This window comes from Leuciscus leuciscus (genome assembly GCF_965113295.1).
Source record: "Leuciscus leuciscus genome assembly, chromosome: 2".
NCBI classification, from domain to species: Eukaryota; Metazoa; Chordata; class Actinopteri; order Cypriniformes; family Leuciscidae; genus Leuciscus; species Leuciscus leuciscus.
This window is the reverse complement of record NC_138726.1, coordinates 28,490,015-28,516,289: the sequence shown is the minus strand read 5'-3', so window position 1 is coordinate 28,516,289 and position 26,275 is coordinate 28,490,015. Positions and strand designations below refer to the sequence as shown.

General features: G+C 38.1%; 1 protein-coding gene across 11 annotated transcripts in view; it reads left to right on the top strand.

Moving 5' to 3' along the window:
• Positions 1-26,275, top strand: part of znf536 (zinc finger protein 536) — a 183,642-nt gene that overhangs the window by 149,654 nt on the left and 7,713 nt on the right. For 2 of the 11 annotated variants that reach the window (XM_082161826.1, XM_082161818.1), the window contains one exon: positions 13,497-15,178. The exons of 8 other annotated variants lie outside the window; for them this stretch is intronic. In XM_082161826.1, the coding sequence (XP_082017952.1) occupies positions 13,497-13,554 (58 nt within the window). In that variant the 3' untranslated portion in view covers positions 13,555-15,178. Of the gene's footprint in view, positions 1-13,496; positions 15,179-26,275 lie in introns of those variants that run through there. One more of the 11 variants, XR_014203712.1, reaches the window with a different exon arrangement.

Here is a 26,275-nt window from a genome sequence, read left to right as displayed (position 1 = left end):
ATTGTGGAAGTGGAGGGGGGTCGAAATCAGAACAAATGCTGTCATTTCCTGTCATCCCGTGCTCTGGCCATTGAGTGGCTGCGAAAACAAACGTGGGAGTGTTACTGATAACATAAAAATATTATCCGGCTCCTGTTGCCGACCCCTACAGTACCTTTGAGAGTAGCTATTAGAGCAGAGACAGTGAGTCCTGACTGTGACTATAGATCAGGTGATGATGTACAGTAAAGCGTGAGTTTATACCATGGGTCGACACATAACTGGGGCAAGGCTTTGATTTCGGACTTGATAAAGACACAAACAAACACTTGTCTCTGAGTTCTCAAGACTTCTCAGGTTCCTTGCTCTGTTTATCAGTGTGTTATCTGAAGCCCAGGAGTGTTAAATATCATAAGCTGGCAGTGACCTGTTATAATGTTTATGTATTTAACACTTATAAAAATGAGCATATTGTGGATTGTCACACTATCCCATGATATTTTACATATCCCTAGTAGATGCAAAACTAATGGAGAACTCAATATTATTATTATTATTTGTAGAAGTAGTAGTACTAACAAAAATGCTCCCACTTTATATTAGGTTTTCCAAACTACTATGCACTTACATTTTTTAAAAAAGGACAATGTACTTATTTTGTCCATGTTGTTTTGCAAAACAATTGTGGTACTACTGAGGTGGGATACGGGTAAGGTTAGGGACAGGTTTGGTGGTAAGGTTAAGTTTAGGGGTGGGTTAAGGTGTGAGGATAGGTCAACATGGTAATTATAAATGTATTTACAGAAATTAATTAAATATATAATGATATGCAGATTTTTTTAATATACTGTAAGTACAATGTAAAAACATGTATGTAAACAATAAGTGCATTGTAAATGATTAATATTAATGTTAGTACACCTAATATAACACCTAATATAAAGTGGGTCCAAAAAAAAAAAAAAAAAAAAAAAGCCTAGGAGTGCAGTGAACTGTTTGTAACCTACGGTAACATTTATGTCTTAACCATTTATAAACATATTATGGATTCATTTGTCACAGATATGTAATGTATTCAGATACAAAATTTATGGAGAATTCATTAGTAGTAGTAGTAGTAGTAGTAGTAGTAGTAGGAATTGCAATAATAATAAATAAATAATAATAATAATAATAATCTAAAGCCCAGGAGTGTTAAATATCATAAGCTGGCAGTGACCTGTTTATTAACTTTTATGTGTTTACTATTTAATGGAATGTAAACATGAACTGTGGACTACACTACCCCTGTCACACTGTCCCATGATATTTAATATATTCATAGAGTAGATGCAAAAACAATGGATAACTTATGTTGATGATGATGGTGATGATAATAAGTTGATTTTCTAGGAGAGAGAGAAAAAAATAAATAAGAGAAAAAAAAAACAGCTCTGACAATCTACTCAAAGATCATGAGTCTTATAAAAGGCACCATACAATACAGACATAATTATGGTACAGAATTGTAAGGCTGTCGATTTGGGGAGGCATCGTTCATTATCCGAGCTTGTGGTGTGCTGTTAAGGTGAAGTCTCTGACAGATTGTGTGGTGGAGAGCCATGTCAGCAGGAAGGGTTACAGCCTGGACACACCAACACATCCAGAAGGTTCTCCACAGGACTCTGACGGACCGCAAATGCTGGAATAGCTTTCCAGGGTTCCAGTGGACCTCAGAGATCAAACGAAGCAGCAGGAGTGTGAGAGAACGAGAGGGAAAGAGAGAGAGAGAGAGAGCGGGGTTGTTTGGGAGGGGGGAAGAGGACGGGATCGTGAAAGACTGCGAGACTGGGAGAGAGATACAGGGGTAATGACATTTCTCTGACAGGAGTGCGGAGTGATACTCTTAGTTTTCTCTCTCATCCATTCGCTGCTGGTGGGTGGATCCGGGGCCAAACCCAACGGTTCCCACAATCCAGCTTTCTGAAAAGATTCATAATTACTCTTAAGAAGGTAATAGTGTCAAATGAATGCCTGCAGGAACAAAGGATCTTATTATGCTTTCTTGTCAGTGTGTGTGTGTGTGTGTGTGTGTGTGTGTGTGTGTGTGTGTGTGTGTGTGTGTGTGTGTGTGTGTGTGTGTGTGTGTGTGTGTGTGTGTGTGTGTGTGTGTGTGTGTGTGTGTGTGTGTGTGTGTGTGTGTGTGTGTGTGTGTGTGTGTGTGTGTGTGTGGGTGCGTGTGAACATTCATGTGTATATCGGTCATCTATTGCTATTACGTCTGGAGGAATAGCACACAGTAGACGATGGGAAAGGGAAAGGAAACAGTGTAGTTTTACCCAGCCATCAAAGATCTCTTCTGTTTATTTGGGGTCTGTGTGTTAGTCTTGCAGTTGTTTTTAACGTTTTTTTTTTCCCCTTTGTAGTCAAGTATAGTTCACAATCACTGCTAGAGTCCCTCTCTCTCTCACACACACACACACACACACACACACACACACACACACAAACACACACACACACGCACGTCTGAGAGTCGAGAGAAGTCTTCTTATTGGAAAATCTTTCAATAAATCAATGTGACTTTAAACACATTTCCCCCGTGACACCCCTGACCTGATAAGAACTCCACTAATCTCTTTTGAGGCTGTCAGTGTGCTTTGAACAAAATCTAGTTCGCATCTATCAGCAAGGTTATTTGTCAATGACTTATAATCCTAGGTAAATTTCTCTGGTTTTATATTAGAGGCGGCTAAGGGTTCTCATGTCTGAAGTTTCTCAGGCTTGGGAAAAAGGAGGAGACCAAAGTGGAACAAAAAGAATGTTATGGATCTGCCTGCCAAAAACAATGAGAGCAGAGAAAAGTGAGGAAAAGCGGATAATTGTTGCGATTGTACTGACATTTTAAACAGAAAGGACCTTTATTCGCTTGCCGCTTTGGCTTATTTTACTTGATACGCTTTTATTTGTATTATTATTTACATATTTGCCATTACTGTTTTCATGTGCCTGCCTTTATGTGCACGCAAATATGATGTGGCTCTCGAGAAAACATGCAGTGCATCGTTCCAGCGAAGGCAGGGAGCGATCTGCAGCGAGCCGAGGCCTACTGGGTAATTTATGAAGTCTCAATTAGACAAGCACACAAAATAATGATTCTCAAAAGCGCTTTGTCCAGCACATGGCGTATTAGATGCTGTCCATGCTTATTAGACCTGCCTCCCGAACTTCATAAACGGCATTCTCTGATGAATTATTAATAACACATTTGAGAGACTTACTGTTCCTTGACTGCCCATGGAAGCAGCTATTTAGGTTAAAATAGACTAAAAAGCATTTGTAATTGATAAAATTGCCATATCTAAACCGAAGAGGCCTTTAAGAGTGTGAAGTGGATTTCGAGAAGCGAAAGTACTGTTGTTTTTCCCCACTATTGTCTGCAAATATGCATACTCTTGTTTCCATGGATAAATGCTTTCATATCTGCCAGCTCATTTTTGGTCTTTACAGAGAATGTTAGATCTTCTGTTGTTTACAGGTTGTCAAAAAATAAAAAGCCTTGCCTTAAGTGCTTACACTGCACGTAAATAGTTTGACATTTCATATTCAACAGCGCTTTACTTGTGCTTGTAAATAAATAAAAGGTAAACAAAGGCTCCATTTCTGGTGCGCACATAACCCTGGATCTTGATACTCTCATATTCTGTGTTTAATGATCTCAGGTGTATTTTCGCATTACATGCCCATGATCCTCTATCTATTAGATGAAATAATAACAGGCTCTTTTATGTCATTCTGATGTCACTCATCTCTGTTTCTTCCAATGGCATCATTAGGTTGGCATGATTAGACACTTGTGTGTGAGGGAAACGCATTACTGTTTATTAAAGACATGAGTGGTCCGTTGAAACCAACACAGTGACGCTTCTCACTATTACCCTTTGTGAGGTGTGTATATTGTTTAACATTAATATTTCTCTTCATTTAAGTACACTCTAGTTACTCTAGTAAGTATTACCAAAGCAGAGTTCAGAGTCCAAGGCATCATCACAGATGCTAGTTTAATTAGTTAATTATTTGCACACCAGTACCTTGCAGTCATTTATAGTTAGTATTCCTATGGTCATACTACATATGTGTAACTGTCACTATTCATACAAATCTATATATTTTGTGTAGTAGTTGTATGTAGTACTTTTGTCATGGCCAAAAGTATGTGGACACACCCTTCAGATTACCATGTTTGGCTGTTTCAGCTACACTCATTACTAGCAGGTGCATAACATCCAGGATACAGCCATGCAATGTCCTCTGACAAACAGACTCCCTTTGGGGAAGAGTCAGTGTGAAAGAACTTGATTTGCTTGCACAGAGCTTAAATCTCATTGAACACCTTTGGGTTGAATTGGAACGGTGACTGTAAGCAACTGCACCTGCCGTCAGTGGGTCTGAATGACAGCAAACATCTAGTGGAAAGTCTTCACACAAGAGAATTACCAACTCCTTATTAATGCCTAAGCTTTTGAAATAAAATGTTCCACAAGCACATACACTACCGTTCCAATTTTTGGGGTTTTCATCCATCCATCCATCCATCCATCCATCCATCCATCCATCCATCCATCCATCCATCCATCCTTCACTCATCCTTCACTCATTCATTCATTCATTCATTCATTCATTCATTCATTCATTCATTCATTCATTCATTCATTCATTCATTCATTCATTCATTCATTCATTACGCAAGGATGCGTTAAGTTGATCAAAAGTGACAGTAAAGACAGTATTAGCAAAAAAAATCTATTTCAAATAAATGTTGTTCTTTATATCCATCAAAGAATCGTGAAAAATAAATATTTGTTTGTACAAAAATATTAAGCAGTACAACTATTTTCAACAATAACATAATGATCATGTGACTCTGAAGACTGGAGTAATGATGCTAAAAAATACAGATTTGCCATCAGAGGTATAAATTACATATTAAAATATATTCAAATAGAAGTTAAATTAATTAATATCTTAGATAGATTTAAATTTTTACAGTATTTTTGATCAAGTAAATGCAGCCTTGGTGAGCATAAGAAACTTCTTTCAAAAACATAAAAAAATATTACCGACCCCAAACTTTTGAACGGTTGTATGTAGGTATGTATTATTTGGGCCCACTCATACTCTAGAATATACATATATATATATAAAAAAAATTTACATCTTGAACATGATATGGAACATGATGGTTTAATTAAAAACACATTGACTTGAAAGCAAACACAAACACTTAAAAAAAAAAAAAAAAGAAGGGGAAAAGGATTGTAGTTAATTAAAACAATCCCTTGCTTCACACATTCTTATACATCCCTCTCTCTCTCACACACACACACACACACACACACACACACACACACACACACACACACACACACACACACACATAAACAAATGTAGGTTTTTTCCAACACCAACCACCTCTCTTTTACAGGGGAACTGGCTTTCACCAATCCCACAATCCCTCAACCAAACTCCCATATATTACAATCACCTGAGAGTAGGAGCTCTCATCTGTGTGACAGTAAAGCTGCAAATCTTGCGGTCCTAAATCTCTCTCTCTCTCTGTTTAGCCCGCACTCTCGCGTCGTCGCTGTTCTCAAACCGAGCGTTCACCTCTTGGCCTCGCTGAAGAAACATCTGCGTGGTGTGTGGGGCAGAGGGGCTGTTTTGGCCAGCGTTCACGCACATATGCAGAAAAATAGAAATGTAAATAAGAGCAGATTCATAAATACTGCTGTCTTAATTGAGACCCAGTAAGAGTAAGTAGCAGATGTTAGAGCAGGAACTGTTGAATCATCAGAGACCAGTGGGGAAGCAGGCAAAATCATATTGAAAAAAAAAACAGAAAAAAAAAAAAAAAAAACAGCCAGGTGCTTGTGATTTTCCTCCACTGCAATCCATGAAATGTGCGCGCACGCGTGGATGTGTGTGTGTGCCACGTATGGATTAGGAACCGTTTCCTTCCTCTTTTTTCATCCAAAAACAAAGGGAAAAAAAGGCCTGCAAATGTGGAGAAAAATAGAAGTGACTCCGGAGGTGCCTGGAGTCACAACTGCGACGTGTGTGTGAGAATAAAGAGCTGTTAAGACAGAACTATCAGCGCTTAAGTTGCGACACACTCTCGCTCTCTCATCTCTGTCCAAACTCCAAAATGAACACAGGGAGATGCAAACCCAGTTTCTATCACATGTCACAAGCAGCAAAAGCCTGTCAGCCTACATTCCCACTTAAAACATCCAAATCTCTCTCTCTTTTCTTCTCTTACGAGAGACTGTTGCTTGATCTGAGGAGAGTATGTACTAGCTGCTCGCTTGTGTGGGACCGCTCTCATGATTTCCTTCCCCCCTGGAAAACGCGGTGTGTGGATGTCAGGTTCCCTCTGATAGCTGCTGTGTTGGGACTGCTGGGAAACCAGAGAGAAGGTGGCACTGACAGGTCCCGCCGAGCAGGATAAAAGGACTTGTTTCTGTTTCTACATCCTCTCTCTCTCTCTCGCTTTCTCTTTTCATTCTCTCTTTTTCACAACATATAAAGTGACTGACAGCGTGGCAGTGTAAAGGGACCTCGTCTGGAGCTGTCTGACTGACTCAGATGCAGCGTTCGGCGGTGCGTTCCCTCGACTGAGCGGTGCAACACCGAACGAAATTAGTAAGCGAGAGCGGTGTGGTGCGCAATGCTTGCGCGAATAATAGCGCCGCTTGCTCCAGGGACCCTCGACTCTTCTAGATTAGGGCTCACAATTAATACAACACATACACGAGACAGAGAGAGAGAGAGAGAGAGAGAGAGAGAGAGAGAGAGAGGTCTGCTGAACACGATCCTATTGGAACATCTCAGACACTGAATGTTTATGAATGAGGCTGCGTCTGTTGGTCTCCTTTGTGATGAGCTTAAGTTTTGTCACATTTTCTTAGAGCACATAAAGTGCTCTGTTTGTTTCCTGGTACTCATTGTTTTTTGTGTACGCCATGTAGGAAGCAGTTGCAACAAAGGCAAAACTTCACATTCATGTGTATGTCTGGGCCGTGCAAAAATTCCGAATTGAAGAATTGGCTGCCTTTGAATTCATGAGTGTGGTTTGTAATTGAATTAGCCACACCCCACAGGAATTGAAATGAAACGAGAGGAAGAGGAATTTACTGAATTGTTATTCCAAAAATTATAAACATTAGCAATGTATTTTTCCACCCTGTTCTAAAGTTAAGTTGGATTATTTTTTTTTATTTTTTTTTTTACATATTTATAAAATGTTTTATTAATTATTGTATATTATGTTATATGCTTGTTAATATAATATTTAATTAAATTATTATTTTTCATAAGATTGTCTCTGTCTGTAAGGCCTATAAATCGTCAAGGCTTTTAAAACCTTTAAAAAATGTTTTCAAGACTTGTCTTGACAAACTTTACTTTTCTAATTAAATTACAACCATATGAATTTCTTTGAATTCATTTTAATTTGACCTCCCTTTAAGTGCAATTCTATAGCCAAGATTTTATTTTATGTTGATTATTTTATTTTATTTAATTTTATTATTATTTTAAATTATTATTATAATTATGTTTTGTTATTTTTTTATTATTTAATGGCACACTATGTATCACACTATACATGTGTGTGTGTTTTTGCATGTGTGTGTGTGTGTGTGTGTGTGTGTGTGTGTGTGTGTGTGTGTGTGTGTGTGTGTGTGTGTGTGTGTGTGTGTGTGTGTGTGTGTGTGTGTGTGTGTGTGTGTGTGTTTGCGTGTCTGTGTGTGTGTTTGCGTGTGTGTGTGTGTGTGTGTGTGTGTGTGTGTGTGTGTGTGTGTGTGTGTGTGTGTGTGTGTGTGTGTGTGTGTGTGTTTGGCCTTGGCCTATTTATTTATATTTGCCCTGCAAAATAAAAAGGATGATTCATTCTTCTCGTCCTGATGAACAAAAAATGACCTCATGTCTTCCTGTTGTCAAACAAAAGATTCTTTTATTTAAAAAAAACGCATAAAGGGGGCAGCAAACACAAAGCGAAGAATTTAAAACAACGCAACCAAATCTCATCAGAGGGAAATGTGAAGCATACGCATTTAAGAGAAACAGACAATGACAACTTTTACCAGCAGCCCTGCCTCGACCTTGTTAGTGGGGCACTCTGGTAATCTGCGCTTAATGATTTTTCTCTTTTCTCCCTCGCCCTCCCTTCACCTCTCCCTCATTCTTCCTCCTTTCTCTCTTTTACATTAGACCACAGCTTGAGCCTGAACCGCAGAGTGTCACAGTCATTTAAGACGCAGCCCTAACGTTTTTTTTCCTCCTCACATTCCGACGCCATTATGTTACATTGTTGCAGAATAAAGAGCTGTATTATGTTCCAGCAGTAAAGGGCACAAGTGGACTGAGTTTTTATCTGCTGAACGAATCAATCAGGATTATGTCAGTTGAAAAGAATCACAGACAGCAGTCGCCAGCGGACGAGGCCCGTGTATGTGCGCGATGAGGAGGGATACGTAAATATATCGTATACGAGAAAAGCGTATAACGGTTGTTGAGTGAAGTGTCATTTCTGCGAGAGCTCTGTTTTATTTTACACTGTTCTCTCACAGTCAGAGGATTGTGAGGACACTAATTATCATTTCAGCAGAAATGATTACGAGATCAAATGGAGATCGAATGCCATTTCCTTCCATTAATGCGGGGGGTTTAGTGCGGCTGTCATGCATTGGCCATCGCCGGGCCTGTGGGAAAAAGACTGAGGGAAGAATTGGGAGAGGCTTAGACCAGGGCGGGGCTTGGCCGACGGGAATATTCATAACAACAGTGCACAGAAACGGATAGATGACCTCCGGAGAGATTGAAAGAGTCCATATGAAACTTTAAGATGTGTGTGGATGCTGGTTAAAAACGGTCTTTTCATTTATTTAGCGGTGTTTGTCCGCACTCAATGCCTCACGTGCCAGGATGGAGGTCGTGGCCTGAGGGTCGCCCCTCACAACCTGCTAGTGAATGAGCACTCAAGTGAACAGCCATGAAAAGAACATTTTGTTTGTCAGTGTAGTCGGACAAATTGTTCTACTGCACTGCGTTCGTGTCCCCTGTTAGTAGCTTCGAACGAGCGTAGAGATTTGTGTTGCAGTAGTGGTAAAATTGTAGATATTGTTTAAATATCCTCCATTGGCTTTGCTTGAAATGGATGATGGAAAATTTCAAAGTGCTGCATAGCCATTTGTATTGTATTTATGTATTGCAAAAAAAGGTAATAGATCAAGCACATTCCATTATCCCCTTATAAGATCATTAGCAAATATAATTAGATATGAAAAGAAAGTAATTTGGGTTAGAGAGGGAGAAAAGCGCTATCAGGCACAGAAGACAGATTGCAACATCAGTGTTTGGCTTTAAATTGCTCAGTGGAGGTAGTATCAGTGTGAGAATCTCTGCCCCAGAAATAGACTGAGTCAGAGAGCAAGACACATCCACATCCCAGCCCTCCGTTTTCTCCGTTTTCTTTTCTTGACGTAGTCAGAGTCTGGTTGGTGTGTGGTAGTTGCTCTTATTCTGGTTAATATGTGCAAGACAAAAAGTTTTTGTGTCATTCTCCATCATCTGAGGAAGGTTTATTTGCTGCCTAGTAATCCGGCGGAGTAACAAACTCGCTGTTTGTTTTACCTTCACAGTCGTCCTTTCCTCGCGGTGCATTTTAACTTGAAAAAAGCAGAGGACTTTTTCAAGTGTGCCACATGCATGAGGTCGCCTGCTTCTTTGTGCTCCTCCGTATACTTATCTAAATGCAATCTGAACCCACACAAGGACCAAACGTACAATTCTGCCGTTTCCTCCAGAAACATTGGGTTTCTTTTACGCTTTGAGGGGATAGAAGGGGGTGGTGTGCGAGGATTCTTCTAGTCTTTGTGAATCCCTACAAATGGTATTCATAAACATCCTGTATTCATTAAAACCTTCTAAAAATATGATTTGGGTGCACTTCCTTGCGTTCGGCCCGCTTATATGTGTGTTTGCGTGTGTGTGTGTGTATTCGCACGCTGACTCGTATTTACATATTTATAAATACTGGGCTGTACAATGAGGTCTACCTTTGCCAAAAACAACTCTTTTCCAGCAGCACCGGATGCCTGGGAGAGAACAAAGCCACCCTCCATGGCAGAATGTGCGGTGTGTGTTGTGTTTGTGTTCAGCAGGAGATGATGGTGAACCACATCACTTACATCTAGACTTCATTCATATCGAAAAACAGACTTTTAGACTACCAAAAACAGCTGAACTGAAGTTTTCCTGTAAACAGAGGATATTAGACTAAGCACTTAGTAGTTACATAATGTGGTAAAAATATCAGTAAGAGGCCATGTGCAAAATAAATGTTCCCGATTCCTTTCCATAATGCATGTTCTGCCTTATCTGATTGTTTAAACATGTATTCAAAAGTTCTGAAATTCATATCCTCGCATTTTCCTCCAATTAAATGACCCCTGTTCTCAGGAAACCTAAAACGAGCAGGCCTTTGAAACACAAATATTCACTAAGTAGATTTCATGGTAAAAATAGAATACCTGAGGGAGGTCAGGGTATAAAGCGGCCCTGTGTTTTAGATGGGAGCGCTCCTCGCCTTAACTCTGTGGTCCGGGAATAATAAGAAGCAGTTAGGAAATGTCAGGACTTTGACTCAGACAGCCCCGCTTTTCCCCAAGTGTGCTGGCCCTTGTTAACTGAGCTTGCTTCCAGCCTTGTGCTGTGCTATTGTTCTGTCTGCCTTTTCATTTAGCCATTCTGTTAAGCATGACACTTGTATTAACATAAGATGGATCCTGGAGCTATGTGTCCTCTTACCATATGTCTTGTATTACTTTCCAGGGCCCTCTCTTGTCTCACAGTGAGAGTGTATTATCATGTTTGAGCAGTAGAGGGCGCCACATTTTATTTTTGTCATTTTGACATTTCAACATTGTCATTTTCATTACCATTTAAAGTTCTCCTGTTGATGATGTAAAAATAATTTAGCTTTTCTTTTTTATTTGTATTGACATAATGACTAATTATTTAAAACCAATGTTTGGGCAAGCACAAACAAAGACACACAATTCAAGCTATGAGAAAATAGACTGATGACAACATAATATGACAGGCCAGAGTATGATAAATATTTCTAGGGTGGCGAAATAATTAAGCAATCACTCCACATGCAGACAGGGAGGCTTCAAAATTGATCAGAACAGGAGGAGGAAAAAGTTGCTAGGATCGTAAAGTTGGTGTGCTAGTCTCCAGATCGCAGTGGCAGTTGTTTGGGGAAAAGAAATGGCGTCCTTAAATAATAACATTCCAGGTGGCTTAGTTAATGAAGAGTGAAAATCAAATATGGGGCGGAATCTGTAACTCATTACCAGAACTTTCTTTAAGAGGAAGTCACCAAGAGCACTGGCCCCTGGGAGACCAGGCGTTTTTAAAACCTGAGAACATAATTTATTATCATTATGGTTATGATTATCTTAATTTCCTCATGGACGCACAACAAAAAAATGCCAGCAGACAGCTGTAGAGCCGCGACCACAGTATAGTCGTACAAAACACTGCCAATCACTTCAGATTTGATAAATATCAAACACTTTATCTGTAGATTAACATGAAATATCAGCAGGTTAAAGGAAATTGACATTGAGTAACAAGATCTTATTTTCAACATGAAGTTGGGCGGAAAGCTAATTCGGGGGCTTATACTGCCATCTCTTGGACAAAGTGTGCACTGCACCGTTCAGCCTGAACGGTTGAAAGAAATCAGTGGTTTTGCTTTTGCTTTTGCTTATCCTTGGTATTTATTTGAAGTTTCTTTGATGTAGGCTACACATGAAATTAAGACTCCAGACACAAAAGTGGCCTAGCTAGTAAAAGCTGTTTTATATTTATTTTATATGAAGCAGGTCGACTTATGGGTGCCGACATGTTGAGATCACATGACCAGTCCAATACTACTCTCTTGGTACCCTGTATTATTGGACACAAGTTGCTACCTAAAATTTTTAAGTACAACCAACTTGGATGTTTAAGTCATTTCAAATTAAATTACATTAAACTGCCTTTAAAAAAAATAGTTGCATCTTATATAACTTATATAATAGTTGAAAATTGCTTAACTTATTTTTATGAGAAAAAACACATGTTGTCATAACTTAATCATATATTTTTTTGTACAGTGTACTTTCATATATAAGTAGAGCAGTGGCATTTGTGTGTTTTTTTTGTTGTTTTTTTAGATGTGCGATTATTGATTCTTTTTTTTCTTTTTTTTGCATTAGAATAATTTCTATCTGAGAACACAAAAGTGGTTAATTTTATTTCTTAATCTATATAAGCAATTTCAGAAGCGCCTGGAAAGTGTGTCTGTTAAAGAAGAGCACATCTGAGATGTGCGCATAATGCAAAGCGAGTGGGCGTCAGCGTTATTGCTCTTTGGCAAATCTAAATGACGATGTTTTATTCCATTATTAGCGGGGAACTGACTCCTTGTTTCATTTCCATAACATTTCTTGCGAGAGCACTCTCAAATAAATGCATGTTTTAATTTCATTTTGTCATTTTCATAGAGGCACTTGAAAAGAACATGACTCGGAAATGCACTCTGTAGATTTTATTGCCAAATAATTTTCTTAGAGGCTGTAGAGGGAATTAAACAACATTTATATTATTTAGTTCAAACGGCGATAGCACATAAATAGGGGAAAAAAGCAGTAAGCATTTTCGCCGGATTCAAACTTCAGCAGTAATTGTACACGTGCAATGTTCACAGAGTTATTGTCTTTATATTAGAAGACTTTATATATTTATATAATATATTTATATTATAGCTGGAAGAAGTCTGAAAGTGTTCAAATTATCCTCCTCCCATATCTAATATTTTATCTTATGATTCACAAGATGCGTTTTCTTTAGTGCCATTAGAGGTTAACGGAATCTGAATGGAGAGGTTAATAGTCAACATTTAAGCACACACACAAACACACACACACAGGCATTACAGTGGTCGTTCATTTCTTTCCAAATGTACCTTAAATAAAAAAATAAAATGTCTCATAATAACTGCTTTGAAAAATCATAATTAATTGATCAAAAGTAAACTGTTTTTCTTATGCATTATTGTTCAAAACTTTTTTTTTTTTTTTTTTTTTTTTTTTTGTCAAGGGAATCAAAGGATGTACATTTTGGTAACACTTAAGTGGACTTTAAGTCAGTTGAATTCTTTATAAAACATGTTTTAGTCATTATTGATGGTCATAGTCATTATCACAGGCTAATGATAGTTCTTTGAATTTCATGTCCTTGAAGTGTTACCAAAATCTGAGATGCCATTTTAAAATAAATGACAACAAACATAATAATATGGTTTGCTTAGACTCTCTTTCTTTTTTTCTGTTAATGATGGTCTGTCAAAAGTTGTATGCATTTGAGAGAGAGAGAGGAAGGACACAGGCCGTGGTGTTAATCTGCGTTTGTTCTCTTAACCGTAGTTCATCTGTGGGCGGAGGAAGAGGCGTCCCGAAGGTTTGGTCCTGCTCTTACCCCTGAACATAGCCTAACTGACACAGAGATGCAGGACTAATCAGAAACTAACATCACCTCCCCCTACTGGACTGAGCGGCCAAGAGCAGGCGACGGAAAAAGAGGACGAGGATTGTGACAATGAAGGACATTATCTTATCAAAAGCATTATTTAACGTAAAAGACTTCAAGAGAGAAAAGAAAAAAAAAGACAGCTGTTTTGGACAGCTCAGATGGTTTCTTACACGAGCGTTCTCGCTGGATGGAGGGAAGAAGATCTGTTGATGTTTAGTGAGCTGGAAACAGTGAGGGAAAAAAAACAAAACAATTTTTTGCTTCCTGTGTTTTATGTGTCTTGAATCCTCCCTTGTGTAGCTGATAAATACTTTCTGTGTTTTTAATTGCTTTTTTGACTTTGACCTAGTGAGGAAACGTTGAAGTGCTTGTCCCTCAGAGCAACACATTCCTAGAACCAAGATGGTGGAGAGTTGCCAGTCTCAGAATGAGAGAGTGAGAAACCGTACAGACTTCCCTCTCTCTCTCTCTCTCTCTCTCTCTCTCTCTCTCTCTCTCTCTCTCTCTGTCTCTGTCTCTGTCTCTCTCTCTCTCTGTCTCCCTCTGTCTGTCTCTCTCTCTCTCTCTCTCTCTCTCTCTCTCTCTGTGTCTCTGTCTCTCTCTCTCTCTCTCTCTCTCTCTCTGTCTCTGTCTCTCTCTCTCTCTCTTTCTCTCTCTCTCTCTGTCTCTCTCTCTCTCTCTCTCTCTCTCTCTCTCTCTCTCTCTGTCTCTGTCTCTCTCTCTCTCTCTCTCTCTCTCTCTCTCTCTGTGTGTCTCTGTCTCTCTCTCTGTCTCCCTCTGTCTCCCTCTCTCTGTCAGTGTTTCTCACTGCCCACCGAATCTTCACCAGTGTTATTTGTCTGAGGCTTTCTAAACCGTTCCTCTGGACGTTTGGACCAACTCACTACACGTTTGGAGACCAAGCACATCCTTGTCAAAAACTCAGCACACTCTTGGCAGTCAGTGCCTGGACGTCAAAGCAGAAGAATGACAATCCAGTACATTCAGGAAATGGGAACACTGCGTTTAAAAAGGGAAGCTACGCCCTTTTCTTTGAGAACGGGCTCCGTGATTTCACGATTTGTTCTCCTGGTGTGTCTGTGAGACGTTCAGAGCTGAACTCCTGAGAAAGAGGACGCTGTAGCACTCGAGACAAAAAACCAGCCGAGGTGACGGAAGAACTAGTTTACATCGAGCGTGTCTGATGAAACGGCACGAGCCAAGGAGACTGCGAACGCGCAGCCTGCAGAAATCAAACAGAAACGCGGCCCCTAACCCTACATGCTTTGATCTCAGTCTTGCTCACTTCAAGTACTCTGGTTATGAGATTGTGTTTGTAATATACTGCCACCAATCAGTGTTGCAAAGTGTTACTGACTACTGAAATGGTTTGATGTATTCAATTATTAAAGAAAAAGAAAAGAAAAAAGAAACAAGTATTGTCTAGCCATAGATACAGTCATACGTTGTTGCATTTACAAAGCTAGCTGTTTTAGAGTGTAGGTATTAGATTGGAGTTTTCTTCTCTAGTACTGTAATTTTTGCCTTTCACCTTTGTAAAGTACCAATAACATTAAAAGAACAGGAAAAAAAAAAAGAAAGATTGACAATCTTCTTCTGTTGCTGCAAGCGTATAAACCCATACAGTATATATACCCATGCCTCATGCAAGCAGATACAAACTGAGGTTTCCCCCCTGAAGTATTTTGCACTGTGATAGTAAATGAAAATCCAGTCTATACAGTACGCAGATCGCTAATGGAAAATGAAGGTGCGTGTGTGCGTGCGTGTTTGTGCGTCCCTTGACGTTGTGGACCGATATTCTCTCTAATCTTTTGTGAACTCTGCTGATTTGGTCTGTGTAGTTCAAACTATTTCATCGTATGATGGTCATCTATGTTGCTTTGAGAATCAATTCAATGAACTTCATTGAAGTCATTGTGTGTAGACTGATGCGTTCGAGTCCAGTCTCTTCAGATATATTCTTTAGTTGTCCTCTTTGCAAAACAAAACAAAACAAAAAACAAAAAAAACACATATCTGAAAATTGAATTTGTTTTTATAGTTTCCAACCAAGGTTATGTCTTATTGTAAATGCTACAATTAAATAAATAAATAAATAAATAAAATAAAATAAAAAAAGTCTCAAAGTGAAGCTGTTTAGTGAACTAGTTTCAGTAAACTAGTACAGGCTACGGTAAGGTAAAGGACTTATGACAGGGAGGGTCAGTGATAGGAAATGTATTGACCAATCCCTATATACACTGGTTATAGATGAGCACACCTCTGGCTCCCTCCTCTGTGTAGTATAACTGAGCATCTCTCTCTCTCTCTCTCTCTCTCTCTCTCTCTCTCTCTCTCTCTCTCTCTCTCTCTCTCTCTCTCTCTCTCTCTCTCTCTCTCTCTCTCTCTCTGTCATTCTGGACTAATATATGAGCATTCCACACCTCTGAGCTGTCTTGTGGACTGTATGATTTTCATTTGGTTGCTGTATCTTCATGGCAGATGCTTTGTTTTGTAACTACTGAACTGTACTTATAATGAGAAATAAAATGTATTCAAACTATGAAACACCAGTGTGAACAACTGAGCATTTTTTTTTTTTGTTCATTATTTGCAATTTTAACTTTGACCTTATAAAACATTTTGTGAGGAAAGGGTGCAATACATGTTAAAGGTATAGCGGAGGATGTTTTACTTCCTGGTGGGTAACCTATACTATTGGTCCTCCTAATTGTCAATCATTCTGGTGAATAAATCAAACTTTTCAAAAAGTGGAGAGGGCGGGTCTTATCTAAAATTTGGAAAGATCCTCCGCTATACCTTTAAGGTACCACACACTAGTAAAGGTTTATTTTTTTTATTTTTTTAAAAGAAATGTATACTTTTAATTTATATTATACTTTGATATAATGTTACAAAAGATTTCTGTTTCAAATAAATGTTTTTCTTTTGAATATTCTATTCATCAAGTATCACATTTTACACAAAATATAAAGCAGCACAAGAAATAAGCATAAAATATTTTTCGTTAGCAGCAAATTTAACATATTAGAATGATTTCTGAAGGATCATGTGACAATGAAGACTAGAGTAATGGTGCTGAAAAAAAAAGTAAGCTTTTTCCATCACAGGAATAAATTGCATTTAAAAATATTAAAATAGACAACAATTGTTTGTTTTTTTATTAATAATTCGCAATATTACTGTTTTGTATTTTTGATCAAATAATTGCAGTCTTGGTGAGCATATGAAACATTTAAGAAATCTTACCGATGTATGTATTTCCATTTTGATGTTCATATATATAATTGTGAGTGGAAAAATCTACCAGCAGGGCGAGACAAAATGCACAAAATACACTGAAGATATTTTTAGTGACTAAGATATCTTCTATAATGTTGCTTTTTGAGTAAACATTTTTTTAAGAATATTGACATTTTACTGGAAATACAAAATACAACAAGCATAGAGGACTTTTATTGGTTACAATTATATGATTGAGATTTAACTAAATCATATTAAACCCAACTCTCTCTCAAATAGAATTGCAGAGACACACACATGGCAACATTTCAGCACACGTGTGAGCTGAGGACTTGTACGATAGACAGCAGAAATGATTCCTCCTGTTTCTCTGCACCCCTGACTCCCATGTTAAGCGTAGTACATGGTGTTAGCTGCAGGGCTACAGGCCTCTGCGTGTGTGTGTGTGTGTGTGTGTGTGTGTGTCTGACTCGAGAGCAGTGCGGATTATGACAGCTCGCATTACCGGCTGTGTTCCTGCTAACTGTGGCTCTCTACCCTAGGGCTATAGCCGTGTTAATTCCCCAAACCTGAGAGAGCTGGAAACTAGTGTGCCAATTGATGCTCATCCTCTTTTTTCTAACTTTTTCAGTCAAGACAATACATTCTGTAGTCCATGTGAACATACAATTCAGCGTTGTGGCATAAATTAGCCTAAATTACCTTTTTTTTGACTTTCTAAGATCTGATCCAAGTAGAATAAGCAGATATGTCTGATGTTTCTCTGATGTCATTAATTGCATCAGAGAAACACATATGTGACCCTGGACCACAAAACCAGTCACAAGGGTAAATGTTTTATTTATTTTTTATTATGTATACATAGCTGAATAAATAAGCATCCCATTGATGTATGTTTGTTAGGATAGGACAATATTTGGCCGAGATACAACTATTTGAAAATCTGGAATTTGAGGGTGCAAAAAAATCGAAACATCGAGAAAAAAGCATTTAAAGTTGTCCATTTATGTTTGCGCTTTTGCTGCATCCACATTAAATATATTTACGGTAGGCAATTTACTAAATATCTTCATGGAACATTATCTTTACTTAATATCCTAATGATTTTTGGCATAAAAGAAAAATCTATAATTTTGACCCATACAATGTATTGCCACAAATATACCCGTGTGACTTGTGACTGGTTTTGTGGCCCATGGTCACATATAAGCAGAGGATATACCTCTCAAGGACGTTCCCTCTCTCCAGCCCTCTTTCAGAGAGGGATTTGCCCCATCACACACTCTCAACGTAGGCCAGTGACAAGCGATAAACTGACACCCTTTGGCACAGAGGCCTGTTGTGTCAATACCTCAGAGAGATAAGACACTGCTCTCTAAACACATGAAAACCATTCTCACACGCACATTCACACACCGCGGACTGAGAGAACATTTTCCCATTACAGTTCCGTATTTCATGTTTTTCTTAACCTTTTCCTGTGGGTTAGCGGGGTCTCAGTGGAGGGAAACCTGATACCCTTTAGTCTGATGGGATCCATATTTGTGTTAACCTGCCGTCAAGACCCGGTGAGGGGAGGTGTCTGAGGTCAACGCCTGACTAATTTTTAAACGGATCAGCTACACTAGACCAGATGGAGAAAGGCCTGGACCTAATAAAACTCACATCCTGAAAAAATAACCATTTCATTTTCCTGAACCCCCTCCTTGTGTCTAGCTTGTCTGGAGCTGTTGAGTAAAGAAATTGAAGAAAGTCAAGCTATTTCTTTAAGATAGATGGATGGATGAATAGATAATCAAGGATTAGGTTTAATGCATTATCTTATCAAATGTAATGATAGTCTTTAAAAAATGAGTAACATTATTCGAGTTTTTTTCGAGGTTTGGATCACCCTTTATTTTACAGTGTCCTTGTTACACACATGTAGTTACTGTAGTAATAACTATAAATTATGCATAATTACATGCAACTAACCTTTAATCAAACCCCAATCCTAACCCTAACCCTAAAGTAAGTGCATGTAGTTGATTAGTACTCAGTACTTACACTGTAACACGGACACCTTCAAATAAAATGTAACCGGTTGTTGTTATAGTTCTTGTTACAGTGTAGTTATACATTTAAGTAATGAGTAATATTAATTAACAACATGCACTTACTATTGTGTTTGGTTTAGTTAGTTGCATGTAATGATTCATCATTTACTTTTATTTCTATAGTAAGTAGGCCTACATATAACATGTGTAACAAGGAAACTAAAGTGTTACCCGTTACAACATTAGTTGTAAACTAACCATTTTGTTAATGCGGTTGACATCATGAACTAATAATAGACAATAATATTTAACATTAGTTCATGTATTATGAATGTCTTATGAATAAATTAACATTAACCTAAATGAATAAATGCTGGGAAAAGTCAATTTTCGATGTTAGTTAATGATATCTGATGCATTAATGTTGACGAATTGAGCATTATTCTAAAGTGTTACCCAAAAATACTTACACCCCTGCATTGACCATTTGATTCGTTTAGATCATACTGTTTTTCCCTCTTGTTTGATGGTCTTGGCTGGTTTCGGCTGGTTTCACGGCACTCAGTTGTAGCGGACCAGCTTACAGTTGGCTTGTTTCATTTTTTTATTTAATTCATGTATCAATTAAGTATTCATTTGGAGTGTGAGTATGGTAATCTTTTAGTCACCATACTAAGTTATCAAGATGATATTTATTTGTATATTGATAATTAATAAGGATATACACGTTTGTGTTTGTGTTCGTACATTTACGCATTGTAAAAGGTATTTCAGCGCATTAGTGTCACTCTGTCTCTGGTGTCATATTTGTGTGAGTGTGTGTATGTAGCTGATGTGTTTAAGAAGGCTGCTCGGCTGGGTTGCTGTGTGCCAGCACTTGTAGCTGGGCAGATGGTGACCTGCGCTTGAACCTCTCTTCTCTCTCATTTGTTCAGCTGGCTTTCATTTGGCCTGCATGCAGGCTCCATACTATAGCAAACGCAATTATTTATTCACACCACCAGGTGGCGCTATAAACCAACTTATAGCAACAATGCTTCTGATGGAGGCTGAACACTGTGATCTTTGAACACCAACACATGACATATAATAGATTACAATCAAGAAATGGATATTACATCAGTAAATCTTGATAGAAATGATGTGAGAGCTTGTGGCAGACATTTTAACATTCAGACCTTATATTTTTGTTCTGCCATTGAGTCAGTCACATGGATTATAGCCTGTTTATACAGTAGCATATCTTGTCATTAAGGGCAACTAAATGATATCTGAGAGAGAAACGCATTGTCTGCAGAGAGAATTGCACTCTATTTCCATTTTCAATCTGCAGTCAATCCGTAATCAATCTTATCAGACGTTCTTTGACAGCCTTTTCACATTTTTACACATTTTTGCGCACTCTTCCTCTCTCATTTACACGCACGCAGACAACAGTCATCTGTCACCATTCGAGAGCTCTCTGGGCGTCTGGATACACACCGTGTCATAATGCTCATCATCGGCGAGCACATACAGTCTCACACACATACACGTGCAACTTAACAAGAGTGTGTGTGCGTGTGTGTATTTGCTCAGCTCTCAGGCAGGGTCTTATGAATCGATGATCATGTGGTATAAGAGAGATAGATGGCTCGGAGCTCCGTCTTGTCTCCTCTAATTGTAAAATATTAGTTACATTAGAGTGTGTTGGGTGATTAATGGAACTTATTTGGAGGTGGCCCTTCCTGGCCCTCCCCCCCAAACCCCCCCACCCCCCACCCCCCACTGCCAAAGCCTTCTCCACTGACTCCTCCGAACTCAGGGAATTCTCTTACGGCAGACAAATTGGTCCTGGGGACAAAATAGAAAGGAAATGATGAGAAGAGAGAGGAAGATGGAGGTGGACGGGAAATTCAAGAGAAACATATGGAAAGAGTCGTATGAGACTTGTAACACGAGAGCAAGATATTTTATTCAATTTTACATCTACTTCTAGGTAGCTTACATGTAAACAGTCATGCATCTGCATTGAGTCGCCCTCATCGATATTTTCCGTGTCTGCATGGGAAAAGATCAGTATTGGTGCATATAAAAGCTGATGGGAAATGTTATTGATACCTGAGCAGATGAGCACTTAGTCCTGCTGGAGGTCCAGTGACGCTCGGCTCTGCTCCCCTTTAGCCAGCCATTAGAAAGCCATGGATCATGTTATGGCTAGCAGAACAACACCTGCTGACCCAGTGCCACACACACCTTCATCCTCTGCCTTTGTTCATATCAGTGTGACTGTCTGCTTAGTGCTGAGGCCTGTGGGAAAGGCAATGTTTTGATTGTCTTTTCAAGTGTGGAGGCCTTGAGGAACAACTGCTTGCTGCAAATATATGCACTTTCATTTTTATATCACTTTCATTATATTACACACACACACACACACACACACACACACACACACACACACATGGTTTTGCTCTCTTTGTGGTGATTCATTATATAGGCGTAATTACTTTTATACTGTACAAACTGTACATATTATACATTATACATTATATCCCCTCACACTAACCTAAACCTATACCCTCACAGAAAACTTTCTGCATTTTTACATTTTCAAAAAATATATATTTAGTATGTTTACATTCCCCTTGTGGGGAATGATGTGGTGATATCAGGTTTTACTATCCTACTACCCTCTGTTTTATAAACCTGTTCACACACACACACACACACACACACACACACACACACACACACACACACACACACACACACACACACACACACACACACACACACACACACACACGCACTAGTGGCCGAAAATTATGTCCGGAGGGAATATTTGTTTTTAATGATCATTTGTTAATTTAATGATCATTTGTTTTCATTATTTTCAATGTGTTTCATTGTTTTCACAAAATATGAGGAAACTATTATATCTATATATTATATCTATATATATAAAAAAAAAATTGTTCTTATGAGGGACGAACAAAACACTAAACTTGGTTCAGGTATTTATCTGACAAAATTATTTTGGAAAAAAATTAAATAATGTTTAGTATGAATAAAATGTATAGAAAACAAAAAGCTCACAGGAACAAAGCGTACATTGGCTATTACTACATACATAATTTTTTGATGATTTTTGCTTGTGTTTTTGCATTTCTTAGTGAGACACCCTGACCAACAATTATGTCTGCGAAATTTGGCATGTTTCATTGTGTAATTAGACTGACTCAAGTATAACTGCGCAATATGCTTACTAAAATTTACATATATCTACAAAATATTTTGTATAAAGGGTGAAGATAGGCCAGACCACACACAAACAAAATTACAGTATTTTTTTTATTTTTTTATTAAGTAATCCAAAGATAATTTTTGAGCTTGTGTCGAATTTCATCCTAAGTCCTTCATCACAGACAGTAGGCCCAATATTTTTCAAGCAAGGATTATAAAAATATGAACTTGAGGGGGAAACAAACTTTTTGTGTGTACTTCCTCTATTCATAGTTTAATTTTTGTTTGTTTATTTGCATATAATTAAATTTTTGTTATTGTGGTGTTTTTACTCAATATATTGCTTGTGAAAGTATACCATATATTATTATGACAAAATATTTAATTGTTTTTGTTATTTTTTTAGAAAAACTGTCATGGTGATAATACCACAAATACTGAATAGTAATCATACAGATTTTGTTGTTTTTTGCTAATTTATTTCTACATATATTTATCTATACTTATATATTTATAGGTTTAGCCTAAATTGTTGAAATTTTATCTTGGATATCTTTGACATTACAGCCATCATTACCTTTGTCCATTAGATTTACCCATTAACTTAATTGAGTCAGATACAATTAAATTAGACATACACAAAGGCCGATGTTTCGTGGTTAATTGTAATGATAATGTGTGATGAATGTAACAACAAATGAAAATGCTCTATAGTGTGAATAATTGTATTTACTACGATACACAACCTGCTCAGACACTGGGCATATTTTAAGATTATGGATAAGCATTAATACAGATCAGACTTACGCATGCAAACTAGCTGATATGGAAACACATATTTTAAGGAAGACACAGTTATGGCACATGTAAGTTTTGGTTCTCTGTGTTCATGTGTTATATATATTAAAAATAATAATAATAATAATAATAATTATATAAGTGTGTGTGTGTGTGTGTGTGTGAGAGAGAGAGAGAGAGAGAGAGAGAGAGAGAGAGAGAGAGAGTGTGTGTGTGTGCAATGATCATGTCTATATGAAAATAATAGCTGTATGTAGCCTATATATTTTTTTTGTAAAATCATAGATACAGTGACTGTCTAAAATGTTTTATTGTAAATACAATTTCTCAGAAAAACATTTTACCTTAAGCATTCTAAATAGTTCAGTGTTCCATAAATGTCAGCGTTATGGTCATCCCTAATTTCCCGTACACATCAAAGTGCTGATGCATCACTCAGCCTTGCTACAGTACTTATTTTTTTTCATTTTTTTTTCAGAATGACCATTCAGAGTGAAACTGGTATAAGGTATAAGATGCTCTCTTTTCTCTCTCCTTCGCAAAACACACACACACACACACACACACACACACACACACACACACACACACACACACACACACACACACACACACACACACACACACACACACACACACACACACAGCATACACATACACACTCGTAGACATTTATTATGTGTCTGGCGTGACAGCTCAGCACTAGAATGTGCAGCAATATGCTCTTTAGGGAAAGAGAGAAGACGAGAAGTGAGCAGTACTGCAGATGAGTACTCATGAACTCTTCCTCCCCTGGCCACACAGATACCCACACACAGACACAAAGTCCAGCTGAGACTGCCTGACACATCGCTCTCATCACATGATGTATATACTGCCTTTTACCCATGAGCCTTTCTAACTCTTGACCAATCACGGAGCTCTATTCAGACCCTTGCCAGCACCTCTCATGCACTGTCAGTAAAGGAAGTGGTATATTATCCCAAAAATCCTTCCCTTACCTTTTTGCACACAGTTACTCAGATATGTCCGTGTGGGGAAAAAGAACCCGAAACACTCTGGAACACTTCAAAGAATTCCATTTGTTCAGAAAAGAGAGAAATGAAGCCAAGTAAGGGAGATTGAAGAGAGATATAGTGGCAGGCAGACTGGGAAATGCATAGCAGAGAAACAGAGAGTATATTAAGAGGTACGCCTGCTGCATCAGTTTGTAATCTAGTTCAGCGGTTAACATGGGACCTGCTTCCCCGGTGGAGCTTTTAGAGTTTGCTTTTGATACATACACACACAATGCCAAATCCAAGTTCCCCTGTGTTGTTGTTTTGTTGTTGTCAGACTACAGCATCATTTCTTCAAACTATTTCCATTAGAGCTGCATTTAGTGCTATAACATCTCTCATAGCTTTTCTTTTCAGTTTGAGAAATATCCATTGTGGTTGACTAGAGGCTCATTAGCAAAATTCAAAACTGTTCCTTTTTTTTTGTTTTTTGTACGGAAACCTCTTGATATCTATAGAAAATGCATTTAAACTTTATAATGATAAAACTTAACTAAGATAGATATTATTACTGAGCACAGTGCAGGTGCAAAGATGTTCAGCTTAGTGCCAGTCCATTGTAGTGGTGTCTTTGCTTCTTTGTGTTTACCGAATCAAAGCGAGTGGATCTGAAGGTGTGATGTCGGTTTTAGTGTGGAATCTTTCTCAGCAGGGTTTTGGGAGCAGGTGGGGAGAGATAGTGCGTAGCGCACTAACGTTGCGGAGGGATTTGGGTGTTTGGAAGCTCTCTTTGCTGAGTAATCTCCCAGCCTTTACAACACGCAGGTTATTACTGGCCGACAGATGGTACATCACTTTTTACTGCTCACACCTTCTGTGGCTTGCGTTCTCCCCAGACACACACTCCCTCTGTTTTTCTTTATTTTTTCCTTCTCTTCCATATAGGTGACACTCAAACACACACACAGAGACAGAAAGTTTCCACTCAGATATAAGCACAAGGATATGTAACATGCTCCACAGAGCAGAAAAACCTGGCCCAAAAACACACACATGCACAGCTTTGTGTAATTCCTACAGATACAGATTCATTATATTTGAAATATCACAAAGGCTTAGAGTATCTTTTTTATAGTTTTGCTTACAGAAACACAGTATGGGAATGTTGTTCAAAAACATTTTAAGAACAGAAACCAGTATGGCACTCAGGGTATGACTCTCCTGATCTTTTGAGCACGTTGACTCTCCACAGTTTTGAATTTTAACATTTATACAACAGTATGTTCTAGTCCTCGATTCTGATTTGTTGAGCACAGTCCAACAGTACTGGGACTTTTCACTTGCTTGTCTCTGTCTTCCGATAGACTGTCAGTTTGTGAATACGTCCCCTTGGAATTATAAGGTTCTATCTGACATTTTTGTCAAAATTTTGTTATTCTTATTCTGTGACATTCTTCTTTACATTATGTGATGTTGTTTTTTAAGTTGTGTACATTTTGGAACTTTTTATTTCGAAAATAAAAAGGTTCTTTCTACACAGTCGTATGGAATGCAAAAACTTTAAAGCTCAATATCTCAAAACTGCTCAGAACGCAGATAGAACCTTATAATTCCAAGGGGACGGGTATTTTTCAGTTACTCTTTCTGCAGGTTACATCGTAATGCCAGAGGATGGCGACGAGTGACTGTCTCTATGAGTAAATCATTGATCAGTTTCAGTTTGTTTTTATTTGATAGGGACAAAGCATGTCAATGAACATTTGCACAAAATACACAATGTAAACAAGCCGGATTATAGCAAAATTGCTAATTTACGTCCGCAGTCCCTAGGCAGGTACACACAAAAACAAATACTCAGCACACAAAAAAAAAAAAAAAAAAAAAAAAAAAAAAAAACCCAAAACACATTACTAAAATTACTAAGAAAAATGTTTACACACCTGATTTGTCATAAGCCACTTGTTCTTTAAAAGTGTGATAAGTAGAACATTGTCTTATTGACTGTGGTAAACTATTATAATATTTGCTCCCTATCGCAGATAATACTTTCTGACCAAAAGATGTTCGCCTATATACTTCACAATCTCCTCTAATGACAGACCTGGTAACAATACCACCAAAAGATGGTATGTGCATCCAATGGATGCTTTACTATCCAATTAGGCCATGGGAGAGGATTTGTGAATGTCAGTAAAGTGACCCAAATGACACTGGTAGGTCACTTTACAAAGACAATATACGAATGTAGGATGTCCGGGTTACATTCAAAATATATAGAACATTTTTTAACAGTTACAAAGTAAGTACTTATTCAAAAGACGTGCCTACACGGAGAGAATGCGATTTCGGATGCAGCCAGTTACTTTATGAGTT